The 19141-nt window shown below is 32.0% G+C and overlaps 2 protein-coding genes across 2 annotated transcripts; both read right to left on the bottom strand.

Annotated features, from left to right (window-relative positions):
• Positions 1-5502: 5502 nt before the first annotated feature.
• LOC124840315 (polygalacturonase inhibitor 2-like) lies at positions 5503-6750 on the bottom strand. Its single transcript, XM_047316361.2, has one exon. It carries the CDS (start codon positions 6661-6663, stop codon positions 5653-5655), a length of 1011 nt encoding a protein of 336 aa, XP_047172317.2. The 5' UTR covers positions 6664-6750; the 3' UTR covers positions 5503-5652.
• A 3309-nt stretch (positions 6751-10059) lies between these two features.
• Positions 10060-11384, bottom strand: LOC148205866 (polygalacturonase inhibitor 2). The gene has a single exon (XM_088103909.1). The coding sequence runs from the start codon at positions 11246-11248 to the stop codon at positions 10247-10249; it is 1002 nt and encodes a 333-aa protein (XP_087960035.1). The 5' UTR covers positions 11249-11384; the 3' UTR covers positions 10060-10246.
• Positions 11385-19141: the final 7757 nt, after the last annotated feature.

Raw genomic sequence — 19141 nt, 5'->3', positions numbered from 1 at the left:
GATCCAAAATATATCAATTTAAAATAATAACAAATTCCAAGTCCAAACTTAAAAATTAAAAACATATTTAACCAAATATAAGTTTTTAAAAAGTTAGAATCATGTATAAGAAGCATTTTAATAAGAGGTAACTTTTATATATATATATATATATATATATATATATATATATATATATATATATATATATATATATAAATATAAAAGAAAAATACATTGTATTACAATTAATAATTAAAAAATATATAACAATAAAAATATAAAAGAAATGATATAATTTTATCGTACTTGAAAATAATGAGTGTAGTTTAGTATGAAGTTGATATAGGATGTTATCATATGCATAGAGGGTGTTGTTTACGCGGGTTTTTGAAAACATAATTACAAGATAAATTGTTTTCGTTTCCATTGATTTAAAAACATTCCAAAAATATAGCATAAAACTATATTAAAAGAGTTATCACATACATGATACTATAGAACAATTTAGACAGTGAGGAAAATAAAATAAGTTTTATAGTCTTCCCAAAAAAACTATAAAGTTTTACTTTATTTACAACTAATTATGATAAAGTTATCTACAACATCTAAGTCCTGCCAGTTAAGCATATGCAACATCACCCTCAGCACGCTCTAAAGAAGTCTCATCCCCTTTTGCTCACAGTCATAGGATGATCATAGCAAAAGAAGAGAATCAAAGATAACATACAAACAATATAGATAAAAGATTCATACATTAGTAAAACATACAATCAAAACTTAATTCATGCATATGATATAATTATTTCAAACATCCTAAATATGTTATGACTTAGACTTGACTGTCGGGACTTAGAATGAATATCGAGCTATGGCGGTTTGTACACTTGTGGTGACCTCTACTGCTTTGCAAAGTCATTGCCATGGGTTTCACCGTACCACACACACAAGGTTAGTCCGTTACCGCACAATAGGCCTCTGAGTAGCGCCTACACTAGGATCTCCTACTACTCTCACCACATGAATCAATCCTCTCTATTTGAGAATGAAAGATCATTAGAGCGTTAGGATAACCCCCAATACTGAGCTCCCTGTATTCATTCTAATAACAATTAACCATACCGAAAGAGTCCTCCCGTGGAACCCATATAACCATCCGTGGAATCATTTGAACCGATATAATTATGCATACTTTCACAATTTCATTATACACATTACTTTGATACTCACATAATGCTCATACATAGTCATACATCATCCACAATTGAATTAATTACATAACTCAAACCAATAAAGATCAAAGAAGAAAGAATACATGGCAATCTGGAATAGTCGCTCTACGCACACACCTATTGAGCGACCATAGACTTTACTCGCACAACGACCCAACTCGTTGTGTGAATCCACTAACAGTTACCCCAACCTCTAACTCACTCGCTCAACGACCCAACTCACTGAGCGAATTAAACTACTAGTGGTATCAGACCCCAACCTCTCGCTTAGCGCCCCAACTCGCTATGCGAAAGTTCAAATAGTGGCCCAGACCCCTAACTCACTTGCAGAGCTCACCCATTTTCTAATCAAATTAATTTGACAATGCTCCCAGACCTCAATCATTCGCTCAACGCACCTTCTCGCTGTGCGAATCCTCAAATAGAGGGTCTATCTACAACCACTTGCTCAGTGACTCCACTCACTTAGCGAGTCTGCATAATCTATAGCACCAAAATCTGTAGAATTATGCCCCCTACCCAAAATTTACCAATTCAAAAGACTTTGCCCAACTTCTAATCCTCCTAAATTTTGTTATATACCTAATTAGATTTGAGCAAGTGTTTCTAAACCTTACTATCATCATTTTAAAGTGTTTCCTAAGCAATTAACTCTTCAAAACTCACAAATCAGCAACTTATGGACCCAATTCATGTTCTACCATTTTTGACACTTGTTTAAGCAATTTAAGGACTCAAATCTCATTTGACTTACCCAAACTGTCCCAACAGACCAATTGAACATCAAACCTCAAATTCTCATTTTCACCACTTCCTTGAAACTAGCCCAAAATCAAAGATACACTACTCATTACCAAACCTTCTTATCACAGATTCTGACTTAACACCTATTCAATCACAGTTCAAACATAACTCAACTCAATCCATTACATAGTTTATCAATTCATTCTCACAACATTCAATCACACATAATACATATACTCTAAAATTCAACATATTAGTTCAATCCATACGAAGTGCACATGCATCATCACTCATATCCACTAAATCATAATTAAAGTAGTAACCTAGCTCCCTTACCTCGACTAAACTCTGCACAACTCACAGAAACCCCGACAGTTTGCTGGCACCATAAGGAAATTCTAGAAACACTTACAAATCACCAATCGGTGATAGGAAACGACTCTTAGAACTTAAATTGAACTAAGAATCAAGAGAAGGAGACTTCAAACACATGCAAGGCAGAATTTCTGTATGATCATAGAATTAGAGAAAACCTAAAAAAGAGGAACAAAACTTACTTGCTCAAATCGATAAATTGATCGGGCAAATAGGTAGGTTTTGACGTTGTGATCTCTTAGGTACCTCCTGATCGTCAAACAGTGGATCAAGGAGTGAAAAAGAGTAGAGAGAAGTGAGATAACTCAAGAAAAATAATGTTCTAGAGAGATAGAAGTGATTTGAATAATGAACCGAGTTTTAAAAAATTCTATTTATATTATAAGATTATTTTAAAATAAATTATTCGATTTCATTATTTTAATATACCTATCTACTTTAATACTTTATTTATTTCTAATCTGTTATCATTTGCGAGATTACTTAAAATTCCAATCTTCATACTTTGTACAAATTTAAAACAATTTTTGATGAAATGTCTAGTTTGTCCTCATATATTATCATTTTTAATTTAAGTAATCAAGTACAAGAAAGAAAGAACCAATTACATATAACCTTCATTACATAGCGTAACCGAATTTAAGTAAGTTGAGAATACATTCCAGCACGAGTAAATCACTCATGACATATTCTCTCATTGTTCCCCTCAAAAAGGTCCTCTTTTTAATCAATAATATATCAGAAAACAAAGATGAACGAAACCCTCTTACTTTCAAGGCCAATTGTCTAACTCATACACCTCCTCCACCACCACCCACAAAATTGGTCCATCATCTGATTAATATATTTCTTTCACCATTAATTTAGGAGTAAAGAAAACAAACCCCTAGTAATATTTCAACTTCTTTTTTATTCACTATTATAAATTATACATTTTTATAATACAAATATTTATATTTGAGTTTAATAAAAATATTATAATGGTGGATTGTGAGTGAAGTTTATTTGTAATTATTTTTCGTGTGGGTGAAGATTACAAAAAATAATTTCATTTTACTTTTTTTTATTATTTCTTTTGGTTTTCAATACTTAAAATTTATTTTATATAATAAATATAATTTAATGTTACTTTTACACGACATTTTTTTATAATATTTAATTTCTATTAATTAATACATTTTTTATCTATCAAATTTTACGAAAACTTTCATAAATTTTAATTTTAAATCCATTCTTAATATTCTCAAATCTACTTAAATTTATCAAATCCTTCTCCCTCAAATCATTACCCTCAATCACTTTCGAATCTATTAAAATAAACATACAATTTATTCCTCAAATTCACTCAAATTTGTCGAACCTCTTTCTCAAATTATCACCCTTAGATAAATACACACCCTTAAATAATCACAGTGAAAATTACAGTTAAAAACAAAGTTATCCTGCGTCATTTCCTTGGAAAACAAGCCCTCAAACTCATTTGCCTTCCGCCTTTTTCCTATGAGTGTTTCATCCTACACCTCCAAGATCTCATCCTGCACCTCCAAAAATTCCAATTTTATCCTTCTGACATCTCATCATCATCCTGCACCTCCAACTTTTTCAAAACTTTATTTTTAACTTTAATAAATATTTTTTCATTTTCTTTTCTTTTTTATTAAAAACAATCTTCACTACCTTAATAATAATTTAATTTAATTTATTTTAAAATTTAAATATTATTTAAAATAATTTTCTATTTTAATAATTATTAAAATATAATTTATATTATAATAATAGTTATATTAAAAACATAAAAATAAAATAATAAAAATAATAATAAAAATAGTAATAATAATAATAAATAATAATAAAAATAAATTTGATTTAATATATTCAAATATATTAAATTATAATAAAATATTAAAATAAATTAAATAATTATTAAATTTTAAATAAAAATAAAAATTTTAAGAAACTTATTTATATATTAAAATCTATAAAATATGTTAATATTTTGCTTTTTATTTAAAATTTAATAAATATTAAACTTAAATAAAAATTATAATATTATTTATTATATTTTTATATTTTAATAATTAATAAAATATAATTTATATTTTTAAAATAATTTTATTAAGAAAATTAAAAAATAATAACTAAAATAAGAATAAAAATAAAAATAAAAACAATACTTAAAATCATATTTAATATATTTAAATATATTAAATTATATTAAAATATTAAATTTAATTTAATAATTATTAAAATTTTAAACAAACAAAATTTTGAAAAATTTGTTAATCGGATATAGATATCCGATAAGTTATAAATCGGATATCCATATCCGATAAAGAATGTTTTTAAAATTTTATTTTATATATAAATTTTAATAATTATTTAATTTAATTTAATATTTTAATATAATTTAGTATATTTAAATATTTTATTTAATATAATTTTATTTATTATTTGATAAATAACTGTTTTAAAATTTTGTTTATTATTTAAATTTTAATAATTATTTAATTTAATTTAATATTTTAATATAATTTAATATATTTGAATATATTAAATATTTTATTTAATATAATTTACTTTTTTGTTATTATTTTTATTTTTAATTATTTTATTTTTATATTTTTAATATAATTATTATTATAACATAAATCATATTTTAATAATTATTAAAATATAAAATTATATTAAATAATATTTGAATTTTAAATTTAGTTATTATTAAGGTGATATAGAATCTTTTTAATAAGAAAAAGAAAAAAAATAAGAATATATTTATTAAAATTAAAACTAAAATTTTCTATAAAGTTATAGGTGTGGGATAATGATGAAATGTCGGAAGGTTAAAAGTGGAATTTTTGGAGGTGCAGGATGAGATTTTGGAGGTGTAGGATGAAACACTCTTTTCCTATTGGTTGCTTTCTTCACCTTTTCCGCACCGCATTGCATTTTTGTCTTTATGCTTCACGGGATTACAATTTTATGCATTCTCATTTTTATATTTTTCAATTACTTTCAATATTATTATACTATTTTAAACGTTTTAATTATATTTTATTTTTTTCTAAGGAATGCAGATTAGAATATTGACTATATAATTTAAAATATAAATATTAAAAGAAAAAAAATACAAGCATTGAATATAGTCGAAGTGACTAAAACCCCACGCATGACATCATGTCGAAACACAGATAGCATCACATTAGAATAGGTATCATTATTAACACTAAAAACACAGGTTAAACGTGGATTAATTACTCATTAAAACCACGTGTAGCATGAAGGAGAAACACACATAATACCTATTTTGTGAATGTGACAGTAATTAAGTGCAAGCAGGAAGTGGAGAACCGCACAAGCACTTGTTATGAGCATAGCAAGATTCATCAAATCTTTGCAACTTCCCACCTTGTGGAATCTCACCACACAGATTATTGTAGCTGACATTCAAAAGCTTCAGATACTTAAACGACGTAAGAACCTTCGGAAGACTCCCGTAGATACGGTTGTTCCTAAGATCCAAAGCCCCCAAGTCCTTCGACTTCGACAGCCTTATTTTTCCCAAATCGAAAGCCAGCAAGTTCTTCGCCAGGTTTATCTTCTGCAGCCTTTCCTTCTTTTCCCCAAACAGCACCGACGCATCTCCTTCCAGCATGTTCTGAGACAAGTCCACGAACGCCAGGTCCAGCTTCGCCAGCGTCGCCGGAATCTTGCCGGTGAGGCGGTTGCGGGAGAGTGTCAGCACCGTGAAATGCTTCGGAAAGGAGCCGAAGGAGTCCGGGATGGCGCCGGAGATGTGGTTGCCGTCGAAGGAGATTCCGAGGAGGTTGGGGAGAGAGGAGAGGGAGGGAGGGAGGGTACCGGATAGGGCGTTGTAGGAGAAATCAATGGTCAAAAGGGTTTTCATCTGGGACAAGAAATGGGGTATCTGACCAGAGACGTTGGTGTGGGTGATGTAGAGGTAACGGAGTTTGGTGAGCTTTGCGATGGAGGGGGAGATTGGACCGACGAGGTTGTTGATGCGACTAATGTAGAGAAAACTGAGGTAGGGGAGGTTGGCGACGGAGGAAGGGATAGGGTAGGGTTTGGGGAGGCTAAGGTCGGTAAGGTCGAGGCTGTTGACCCGGTACGTTTTGGTGTCGATGTCGCATGAGACACCTTCCCATTGCGGGTTGCAGCAGTCGGTGTTTGGGAGCCAGGAGGAGAGGGTGGTTGGGTTGCCAAGCTCTTTCTTGATCTGGAGAAGGGCTTGCTTGTCTTGTGGGTTGCATAATTCCGAGAGTGCAGTTCTGCAGAATAGGACCATGATGAGTACGGTGATGCTTAAGCGTGCCATGTTCGCAGAGATTTCGATTGGTGTGGTTTAATCTGTGAAATGTGGATGCGTTGGGTCATATATAGAAGTATGGAGGGAAGAGAGATACAGAGAAAAAGAAAAAGTTATATTACGGAGCACCACTTTTGGTTTATTCATCGGTGAGTTATTTTGTTAGTCAGTCACTTTTGGTTTATTCATCAGTGTTGTTGTTTTGCTATTGAGTACCCCTTGCTTTTCTTGGTACATGATTTTACACCATACACTGGACAATTTGATGTAATATAGTCTGTTTCAATGGTCATGATGAATATTTTGTTTCATTTTTTGTTAATATTTACTGCAGATCAGAGTATTTGATCCTAGCTGTTATCTAGACAGACCCGTGTTAATTGATCGGTGGCGTGAATGATTAGTCTCATTTTTGGGGGGTTAAGTCACATTTGCCAGCTATTATTACTGTTATCAAAACCTGAATTGAAGTCATAAAGAATTATCACTTTCATAGTTATATTCTGTCACTGACACATATACATTATTAGTAAAAGTTGGCTTACCTGAAGAAGAATTTTGCCAGCTATGGTACTTTGATCTTTGGAGATCTTTTATGATAATTCAAAATTCTGATTTTATTTATTTAGAAGATCAAATTTTCTTTATTTTGAAAATTTTAAATTGGTTCTCCCTCTATACAATGGACAGACAAATCTGAACCAAAGGTTCGTTTCTTAATTCTCATATCTATTTTCTATTTTTGGGTGGTTCTTCTGATATCCTTAATTACGTACAAGGTTTTCTTCTTGAGAAGGATAAAGATATGAAAAGATACGACTGTGTCCACATTATTGTTCTGCTTTTAAAACAGTTTCAAGGGCTGTTGTCCTTAATCGATGTGCTTACCTTTGTCTTTTTAGCATTGGATTCCTTTGATGTCCTGTAAGTTTAGACACTTGTTTTTCTTTTCAGATATTATTTGGTGTATCTTCTATCTTAGTACTGCTTTTTATCCAACCTTTTCAAATGCAAATTTCAAAATCTAAAATAGTATTGCTTTGTGCAACTTAATAAGGCCATGGCCTTTTTGGTGACTCCTTAATCAAACATGGTTGCTCTGGATTCGGTAGTCGAAGCTGCATATGTCCTTGATCTTGGAGTGGAGGAAGGGCGAGGGATGTTAAAAGAGTACATCACAAAAAATTTAAAATAAAATCATGATTTACTTATCAATTATTATTACATATGAATATAAATTCATAATTAATTATTATATACAAATATTATCTACTAATTATAATTCGTAGGTAAATTAACATTACATATAAATATTTATTTATCGATTTTGATTCATAAATAATTCAACCTTATATACAGATTTTATCTACGTACGTAATAAAGAATATCCTATTTTTATGCTCCTTCTTCTCCCTTGCATTTTTTTTTCATTCCCTCCCATTTTTCATTTTCCTTCTCGGTTTGAGTTTATTTTTTTATTTTTTCCGAACTGGAAGCCCCTTCCATTTTTGAAAACTTAGTCAGACCCACCAACTCTTTATTATTCTATTCCCTGTAAATTTATTTCAAGACTGTCTTGGGGGAATGTCAGAATTTTGTAGGGACAATAAGTCGCGGTTTTCCTCAGAACCGAGGCCGAAAGGCATATACTGTCGTCGGTCTGTTCCAACCGAGGCCTATACTGTCAATATAATTTCAAAAGTGTCACCGCACACTATTATCAAAGATTTTTTACTAGTATTCCCAATGATTTTCATTACCATCTGATAGAGCTAGCCAAAACTAGAATGTTTTATGAGTTTATTTTAGTAGATACTGATTCTGCTTAAATATCTCATACTAAAAATGACAATGAATTATCCTTTTCTCAACACTAAAAGTCTTAAAAACATTATCTTTAGAACCTTTAACGACCCCATGATTCTAAATCCTTCTCAAGAACCTTTAACCCCCAAACGTACAATTATTATGATTATATAGAAGTCTGATCCAAAGCCTTATATGTTCATCCAGAAACCCATTCATGGTTTATCTGATTTAGGAGAGGAATAATCTCCCTAAAATTTTCCAAAGGATTTATTAAATGGTTTTCAGAATTCGGCTCATTGCCGTCTATTTTCCCATCTCAAATTACAGAAGTTTATTCTTACTTTAGAGAAAAGACTTTGTTTGATTCAGGTTATAGATTGATATCATTTGTGACTACTTAGTCTATAACTTGGATTGTAACTTGGGAATATATTATAGAACCAATTTATGAAAACGTAGATATAAAATCCCTCTCAAGAAGGTTTAAACTCAAGTGGTGGAACAAAGTTAATACTAGCCTTGTCAATAAGAAAATTATTGATCAATGACAAGTCAATTATCGACAAAAGAAGGAAGAAACAAGTCTAGCATTAACCTATAGAAGTTATTATTTATGGTTAAAAAACAGAGACTACTACAGAATTAGCAACAATAACAAACATGAAGGACTTTGAACGGGCAAATTCATTAGCATCAAAGATAGATTCAAAAGAAGAAAATCTTCAGTTTAATCCATTTCATATGTTTGATGAAATAAGAAAAGAAGATGTAATAACACTCATAAAAAGAAAAGAAAACAAAGATGAACAAAAGACATGACAACACTCAAAAAAAAGAAGAAAAGAAGATAAAGAAGAAAAAAAATATGACAACACTAAGAAAAAAAAATTTCTCATCATGATAAATTTGAAAAAGAAAAAAAAAATAAAGACAAGAAGCTCGTCATAAAAAGTTTGATAAAAATAAGATATTTTAAAAATAAGAATAAAAATGTAAATGATTAAAGGACATTATTGTAAAACATGTAATATCCAGTGTGTTTTATTATATCAATAATATTCTATCTTGATGAGAATTCTATCTAGACCAGAATGCAGAAGTTTGAGAAGTTTGACAAATAAGTATGTAAGTTATATATATAAGAGTTGTAAGAATTTTATGAAGAAAATATTTATAATAAGATTTCGTTTCTAACAAGTTCTTTCGTTTATGAAAACTGTAAGTTTTATTTAATTTTCATTATGAAAATACTCTTTTGTATTCCTATTTTCAGCTTTCGTTGTATTATATTCTTATTTTCTTCATCTTATTTCTATTTTATCTTCTTCACTTTATTTCTGTTTACCTTCTTTCTATTATTTTAAAAATCCATCCTGTTACACAAAACTTCCAACCTGTTACAAATTATACAAGTTTTAGTATTTTTAATTATCTCAAATTAATTGATAATTTATATTAAAGCAATATTAATATTTGAAGTTGTTCCCACACTAAATAAATATTTAAACTATTTAGTAGCATGATTAAACGAATAAATAAAATAAGCTTGATGTATTAAAAATATATTTAACTTTGACACACGGAGAGAGATAGGAGTAGTATACTACCTAAAGTAAATATTATTATTCACTTTTAGGGTAATGATAGAAGGCATTTATTGTATCACATGTCTTATAAACTTATTTTCTCAATCTAAGGGTTGATGAGGTGGAGACAGAATTATAGATGTTTACAAAGGCAAACATTATGCATCCATATATTACCAAATCTGGAAAGGAAATGATCAAGTGCAAGCAGGAAGAGGAGAGCCACACAAGCATTTGTTGTTAGCGTACGAAGACACGTCAAATCTTTGCAAGTTCCCACCTTGAGGAATCTCACCACACAGATTATTGAAGCTCACATTCAAACTATGCAGAAACTTAAGCTGCGTGAGTCCCTCAGGTAGCGTCCCATAGATACGGTTGTTCCTCAGATCCAACCCGTTCAAGTTCTCTGACAACCCTACCTTCCCCAGATCAAAAGCAAGAGAGTTCTTCGCCAGATGTATCTTCTGCGTGTTCTTATCCGACCCGAACAACACCGACGCGTCACCCTCCAGCATGTTCCGAGACAAGTCAACGAACGCCAGGTTCAGATTCGCAAAAGTCGCTGGAATCTTCCCGGTGAGGCGGTTGCGGGAGATGGTCATCGACGTGAACAGCTTCGAAAAAGAGCCGTAGGAGTCGGGGATGGCTCCGGAGATTCTGTTGCCGTCGAAGGTGATCCCGACGAGGTTGGGGAGAGAAGAGATGGACGGAGGGAGGGTGCCGGAGAGGGCGTTGTAGGAGAAGTCGAGGGTGACGAGGGTTTTGATTTGTGACAAGAAATCGGGTATTGTGCCGGAGACATTGGTGTGGGTGATATAGAGATAACGGAGTTGGGTGAGTTTAGCGATGGCAGTGGGGATTGGACCGACGAGGTTGTCGGTGCGGCCAATGTAGAGAAAATTGAGGAAAGGGAGGTTGGCGAGGGAGGAAGGGACGGGATAGGGTTTTGGGAGGTTAAGGTCGGAGAGGTCGAGGTTGTTGACGCGGTATGTTTGGGTGTCGGTGTCGCACGAAACACCTTGCCAGGTTCTGTTGCAACAGTCGGTGGTTGGAAGCCATGAGGAGAGAGTGATGGGGTTGCCAAGGTCTTTCTTGATTTGGAGAAGGGCTTGCTTGTCTTGTGGGTTGCATAGCTCCGACAGTACACTGCCGAAGGATAGAACAACGAGTAAAACTATGCAGAAGGTTGAAGACATGTTTTTTTTTGGATTTAATTTGTGTGTTAAAAATGGATGAGAATGGGGTATTTTATATCGTTCAAGCTGCTATATTTGACTATTAGGAGTCAATTCATCCAATTAAGTCTTCAGAAAGGTCACGCATGCACGCGCCCACTGGGCTGAGGTTTTATATGTATATAGAAGACTTAATACCAGTTTTCTTAACCCGAACAAGGAAGGAACGATTTCAGTGAAAACATCTTAACCCAATCATATTGATTTGACCAAACACTATCCTGCTCATCACACTACTTGTGTTTAAATAATCAGCAGATATAAAGTGTCGGCGTTAAAACAAGTAATAACTAACGAAGCGAAAGATATTTCAATTAATATACTAATGGCTATATTTAGATATAAGTAAGAGAAGTTAGTCAACATTTAGCAACTTCTGAGTAGGCAATAATTTTGGATACGATGTAAGACAAAACTACATAAGATAGAGAGATGTCGTAGAGAATTGACTTAAGAATTGGAATGTGAAGACATTTTCAGAACAAATTCTTCAATCTGGTCAGAACTATCAGCTTGCTCAAATCATAATTATCAGATAGAGAGTAAAATGGGCGAATTTGTTGAGAGTACAGTGGCATTCCAGGAACCACATTGCATAAAGAAGGGATAATATGTTTTTTATTCCAAAACTATTAAACAATTTTTATTTTTTTAAAATGTGTTATATTAACGTCTTTATCCTTTTGAAATTCATATACTTGGTCTTCAGTAGTTAATATCTTTTTAAACGTGACAAATAAAGTGTCACGTCAACTGCTCGTTTAAGACAAGTAAATTATTTAATTTAAAGAATAAAACTAATTTTCTACTCCATTTTCTTCAAAACACTTCTATCACAACACACATAATCATTTTCCATTTCCACCTTCAACATATCTATCATTTATTATTAACCTCACAACCACAACGACATGCAAAATTCCATTATCACGTCTAGCTTTAACTTCGTCTTCCAATTATCAAAACTATCAAAAATTCCAAAAATTATTTTCATACAGAACATAAAATCACAGAAAATCCAACAAAATTAATCTTCATTCGTCATACATATAAAGGCGCCAACACCATTGAAATCATCTTATTTTCCCACTCTACTTGAATGTTCTTCACCCAGGGACACAACTCGTTAATCGAATGTGAAAATAGAGAAATAAAATGCAAAAACAGATAAAATGGATGGAGGAAGCATACTGAAGATGAAGAAGAAGGAAGAGGTTGAAAACCTTGGACCAGGATGAAGACAGCTCGAGATGAGGAGAAAGGAAAAAAGAAACAAAGAAAAACAAAAAAAAAACGAAATAAATGAAAATACTAATACATGACATATGTAAAAAAATGATTGGGTGACATGGCACACTATTTTTGCCAAGTCAAAAAACAGTTAACACTTAATTATTGAGGATTAAATCTAAATATCTTTTAAAGTTAAAGATGTTGAATGAAACTTTGAAAAAGGAACTTAAATTGTTTTATAGTTTAAAGAAAAAAAGACCATAATTAACCAACTAAATAATAAAAAGTTGGCATCTTAACATATCAATGTTAATGGTGAAATGAATGCAGCGTGGTTATCTTAGCTACGGCATCGGACAAGTTGGAGCCGTTCATTCATACCACCATTAAGATCGTACGTGAAACTTGGTTGGCACAAGTAACAAGAAAACTACAAAGTCAATTGATGAAACTGAGTACTTTTTACTCACTTTACTCTTTTAAAAGGGAAATAGGAAATTTTAAGAGAATGATTTATTGTTAGAAAAATGATTCATCTAAAAAAATACATTACTACTTATTATATATATATAGAGAGAGAAAGAAAGATAATAAAAATAATAAATTTATAATTTATACGATGTGATAAAAAGAAAGATATTAAAAGAAAAAACAAACATATAATAGATGTAGATAAATAAAGATGTATGAGTATCATTGTTCTTTTAAAATTTTATGAGAATAACTAAATTATTCAAAATTAGATAATTTCGCAATTTGACTAAAAAAATGTAAAAGTTTAATATTTTTTGTTTTCTCAAATTTATGCATTTTCTATTTGTATTTTCTTTTCAATATGATTTTTTTCAGTCTGATTTTGGCTGAAACGTTATTAACTATGATTGTTTTTTCAATGTAAGTTGAAAGATTTTCAGTCCACATCAATAAAAAATGGCGAAAAAAACACTCTAACTGACAAAGATATATATTTTAATCATTAATAGTTGTTTAATATTCAGAAATTTTTATATATTTTGTGATGATTGAAATATTTCATGAAAATAAAAAAAAAAATTGTAAATTTTAAAATATTTTAAAGAATAAATAATCTAAAATGAAATTAATAAAATTTAATGTATTTATTTCTTTGTTAATTATGAAATTGTATGCCCTATATTTTTGTATTTGAGTATAATTTTAGATTTATGTGGGCCTGGAAAGACTCAATCGTGAATTTGAAGAGGACCTCAGGTTGACTAAAATAATAAGGTGACGTGGAGGAGGAGGAAGTAGAGAAATCGATCTAAGGATTGATGTTTTTCATGTGATTTATACAAAAAATAAAAAGGTATTTTAGATCAATTAAACACGTAATTAGTTTCAAAAGAGTTCATCTTTCTTATAAAAAGCATTTTAGATCAATTAAACATGTAACTAGTTTTAAGAGAGTTCATCTTTGTTAAAAAAATGTGAATATTTTTTTTAATCACATATTTTTAATAAATATAAAATTATTGTAAAAAATATTTTTTTTACAACAGAGTAGAATTGGATTGTGGTAAAGATTTAATTAAAGTTCTATATATTTTGTGTTTAAATTTATATAGAATTTTATAATTGAGTTTAGAAATGTGATTAAAATTTTAAATTTTTAGAACTGTTGTAAATTTTATTAAGATTTAATTTAATTTTCTATTATTTGATATTATAACTTATAAATAATATCTAATTCACTAATCAACTAAGTTAATAAAGATAGAGAAACTATAATGATGTTTTAATAGCATATAAAACTTTTCCCGACCAGCATTAGACAATCTAATAGAGATTATCTAGTGAGAAAGATTACCATAAACATGTTTAATTACCAGTTTTCCGTAAAGTTTTAGATTATGTTCAATTCTTTTTCTAAAAAATATTAATAGGTTTTATGTGTAAAATTTCAAAATTTCAATGGTACTATCACTATTAGGATACATCACACATAAATAAAAGGTTTAATAGGTTCGGAGGTCCCTATATTTGCGGGTTCGTTTCAATTGGATCCTCCAATTTTGGAAGTGATCAATTGGATCCCTAATTTAACAAAATTGAGTCAATAATACCCTTTCCGTTAAATGCAATGGACGGTGTTAACTTTTTAAATAGATGGCATGCTGAGACATCCTTTTATTTGCAGGTGGCACAGTTTGAGCTGAATACGTGGATTTTATATGATTATTCCCAACGTGTAGTTTGTCACCGCTTCTCGCATTTGCATCGCAATTTTTATTTTTTCATATTAGGGTTGTGTTTCAATTTTGTCACTCATATTATTCCAAGAGATAAAAAAAAGCTTACTTTTCCTACGATTGCATTAACTTTTATTAAATTTAGTTGAAATTTGCACCAAATTTAAAAGCTAATGAAGGCACCGGAGTTGATTAGAAAATATCTTAAATTTGTGACCCATCCACAAGAAACATACCAACAAAAAGTTTCAATGAGCACACATGGTTCTTACAGCATGAGATCCAAAGCCTCCTTTGAAAATGAAGCCAAGGCCATGGTGAAAGAAAGTGGGGTAAGTTGATAAATAAAGAAAAGCACAAAAAGAGATTAAAAATAATAAAAATGTATATTTTTTTTGTAATTATTGTTGTTTTGAGTATCCAGAATGTAATGATGAAAGGTTGTTGATATTGTGAAAAATTGGAAATCCAGGGAGGAGGGAGGAGGGAGGAGGGAGTGGAGGGAAGAGCGGGAAGACAATGTCCTCCACCAGCAAGGAGAATCTGTTCATATGTTTTTTGGTGACACTTTGGTACTCTTCAAACATTGGTGTGCAGACGAACTTGTTTTGACAATAGGAAGATAGAAGCTTCAAACTCACATCTGAAAAGTTTCAAGCTTCTGCAACGCGTCATAGACGACAATGGAGGGGGTGTGCAGGCCGGACTCAAGCTCTTCGGCGAGGAGGTCATAGACGAGACGGTGTCGTTTCACTAGGCTCTGACCCTCGAACTTGGACGAAACGATCTTCACGTTGAAGTGGGTCTCCTTGTCGGAACTTCCCCTCACGGCAGCATGACCCGCGTGCTGGTGCGACACGTCGTCCACCTCTAAAACGGTGGCTTCCAGCGCAGACTGAAGCTTCGTTGCTCTCGATAGCACCACAGTGGCTCCTCTCGAACCCATTGGAAAATATGAGAATGCTGTCAATTTAGGGTTCTGATTTGGGAACGGAGGAGTTTGCAGACGAAAACAAGGACAAATACTGGAGAAGGATGCCTTTATTACATTTGACCATAATTATGTTTTTATTACATTTTACCCTAATTCTACTTTTATTACATTTTACAATTTGAAATGATATAAAATCCACATATTCAGCTTAAACTTTGCCACCTGCAAATAAAAGGATGACTCAACATGCCATCTGTTTAAAAAGTTAACGCTGTCCATTGCATTTAACGGAAAGGGTATTATTGACTTAATTTTGTTAAGTTAAGACCCAATTGATCACTTCCAAAATTGGAGGACCCAATTGAAACGAACCCGCAAATATAGGGACCTCCGAACCTATTAAACCTAAATAAAACTAGAACAATCATGAGAAAAATATATATGAACTTTTATAGTTATTTAAGAGAAGATAAAATATTATTCAACATTACTCTTTACATTAGAGAGTTAAAGTGTATATAAAAGTTTATCAAAAAGAAACTATACACAACTATAAATATATATACAACATCAGTCATTAAGAAGTTTAAGACTGGTCTTCTGCTCCATCATTGCCACCTAACATCTCATCCAGAGATAGCTCCTCATCTACTCACATAATAAAGATGATCATTACAATCTAAGAGATGAACAAACACAAACACAAAGAAAATGTTAAGTTAGTTTATCGAAAAACACACATAAGCATAATTTATAATCATCATTCAATAATTTAACCATAAATTACCAACAAAATTCATACACAATTCACTATCTAACTCTAGATTGACCATTTGGATACATGTATTGATATCAAACTATAGAGGTCCTGCCTTTGAGGTGGTATAACAACAACAATAGTATCCTCATCAACAATTCACCACACTTCAAGGTTAATCTTTTCAAGCATCTACGACTAACAAATAACAAATAGACTAGGGATCTCGTACTAGTCTCCATCACATAACCATCATTCTCTTCTTGAGTATGGAAGTTATTGAAAGCGTCAAAATAACCTATAATTACTAGTTTCCTATATCAATCACTAGTACAAAAACAACGTATAATGTCAGTGTTTCTCGACCTTTAACGTCGAAGTCGAGGTCGACGTCATATCCGGAGACATTAAATTGACATTGAATTATAAGGGCCGACGTTAATTTAAGATATAAGACGTCGTCCCATAAGAACTTCGACATCTAATTTGTGATTAATGGTCATTCCTTTTGTTGGATGTAATGGAGGATTTGACGTACACTAAAGAAAGGTGAGACATGGCATGGATGTCGAATATACCTAGAGGGTGACATCCCTCTCACTTAGCCTCAGAGAAATTCGCCCAGCGGATATTTACTTTGGGTGTGCATTGGAAGGAATTTGACGTCGTTTAGGTCAATATAAGTATATTGGCATCTCTTAGTGCATGAGCCGACATTAAATTTATGGTTTTTTTTAAATTGATTCATTTTTCTTAATTTTACTACACCTGAAAATCAAAAAACTAATTTTTCCAATGTATATATAACCATAATTCATCTATTCACAGTCGAAATTATATCAAAGGTAACACTAAAGCTATCAATATCAAAACAAAAAGAACTTAAAGTAAAGTAAACTATTCTAGCCTAATTCCATCTTTCATTAAGATATCTTGCCCATTCCTGTCTTAGCTTCCTTATTATGGCATTTGTCAATGAAGATGAAATGTTTAACCGCTACAAGATCAAGAAAACTTTACTATTATTTTCATTCTAATGTGTAAAGTTGATTGAGATTTGTAATATTTCAAATGTAAATTATTACCTCAGTCAAATCTTCTCTAGTTCATGCTCGGATGATTGTCTTCATCCATGGCATGATGTAGTACCCGCATGCTCAAGAATGTATTTGCTTGTTACACTAAACACGAGAAAGAAAATAGTCAAATATAATGGTTTAAATTTAAGGCTTAATACCTGTTTTTGTCCCTCTTTATAAGGGAAATGTTCAATTTCGTCCTACCTTTTTCAAAATGTTCAATGTGGTCCCACTTTGTGAAAAAAGTGTCCAAGTTAATCCTTTTTGGTCACGGCGTTAAATATTTAACGATCCTGTGCAACGTGGCTGTTTACCTTCATGACGTGGCAGTGAAAGTGTTTTTCATTAAAGTTGACGTGGCAGGAAGTGATTAAAAAATTGTGCTCCGGCCCCAATCTCATCTTCTTCCTTCCCCTCCTTTCATCTTCTCGTTTTCACCATTGACGCCGAATCTGTGAGTCCTAAATTCCCATTCCTCTCCCTTTCGATTAATGACACAATCACGTTGGACCAAGCTTTGAAATTTTCCTCTTTCATTTTTCTGTCGCTTTTATTTTTTGAACTGTATTGCGACCTTTGTTGCTACAATAGGGTAATTTTGAATTCCAATCTCAATTTCTAAATATTCTGAATTTTTTCTGTTTTCTTTTTAGGTTTGGGATTTTGGGGTTCTGAAGTTTCTGCGTCTAATAGGTATTCAAAATCGTGAGAGTGAAAGTGGGGGTCTGTGGTTCCGTAGGTACTGCCCAAACGTGTTCCAGTCGCGTCGCTTTTGGTTCTCGTAACGGCTCAGAGTAGTGGGGGAGGAGGAAGGTGGTGATGACGAAGATGAAGGTGGTGGTGGTGATGTGAAATTGGAGGTGTTACCTGCTGAGAGGAAAATTTAACGATCCTGTGCAACGGCGTTAAATATATTTTTATAGATTCTATGAATCATGAATATACTTTCATAGTGATGTATGAACTTCCCTGTATGGATTTATACCAAAGAGGGTTTGATTTCTAACAAGTATGTCCACTTACATCTATATCTCTGCCTTTGAATGTGGAAGAAAGTGACGATGAGTTTGATATTGAGGAAATCAAACTTTTTGCAGCACATAGATGTGTTGTTGAGAAACCAATTACCAAACATAATTGGTTGAACAGAGAATGAATGACACGAGTTAGCAAGACTCAATCAAATCACTATATTCACAATTTCACACCAACCACTGAGAAACTTTCCAAAAGCCATTTCATACTATTTGAATTTCAAATGTGGTTGGCAGCGTACCAACTTACCCTCCCAGACTCATAAATATAAAACCCTGGAACCTGGACTCCTTTTCTTGTCTCACTGCCCTTCTCTTCTTGTCACACTTCAAAATATGCCTTTCTTTTCCATTTGTTTCCATTCTCACAATTTAATGTGCCCCCTCCTATTTTTTCCTGAGTCGTTGGCAAAGTAAATGCCACCATATTTAAGGCTCTGCATCTCTCTGTTTCTCTCTCTCTCTCTTCCATTATATTTTAAGAATCTCACAGGACACTCTTTACTTACTTCAAAGGAACATGCTTTCTTCATCAAACTTTCCAAGTATTATGCTTTCTGGTTATGATATACTGCAGTCACCATAAGGGGTTAATAAAATAACTAAA

The sequence above is a fragment of the Vigna umbellata genome, chromosome 1, assembly GCF_029865625.1.
Source record: "Vigna umbellata cultivar VRB3 chromosome 1, Vumbellata_1.0, whole genome shotgun sequence".
NCBI lineage: Eukaryota > Viridiplantae > Streptophyta > Magnoliopsida > Fabales > Fabaceae > Vigna > Vigna umbellata.
The sequence above is the reverse complement of the archived record's forward strand: the minus strand, read 5'-3'. Positions and strand labels throughout refer to the sequence as shown.

Bases quoted from the DNA above. Each gene is read 5' to 3' on its own strand.
- LOC124840315 (XM_047316361.2), bottom strand. From the start codon at position 6,663: ATGGCACGCTTAAGCATCACCGTACTCATCATGGTCCTATTCTGCAGA.
- LOC148205866 (XM_088103909.1), bottom strand. From the start codon at position 11,248: ATGTCTTCAACCTTCTGCATAGTTTTACTCGTTGTTCTATCCTTCGGC.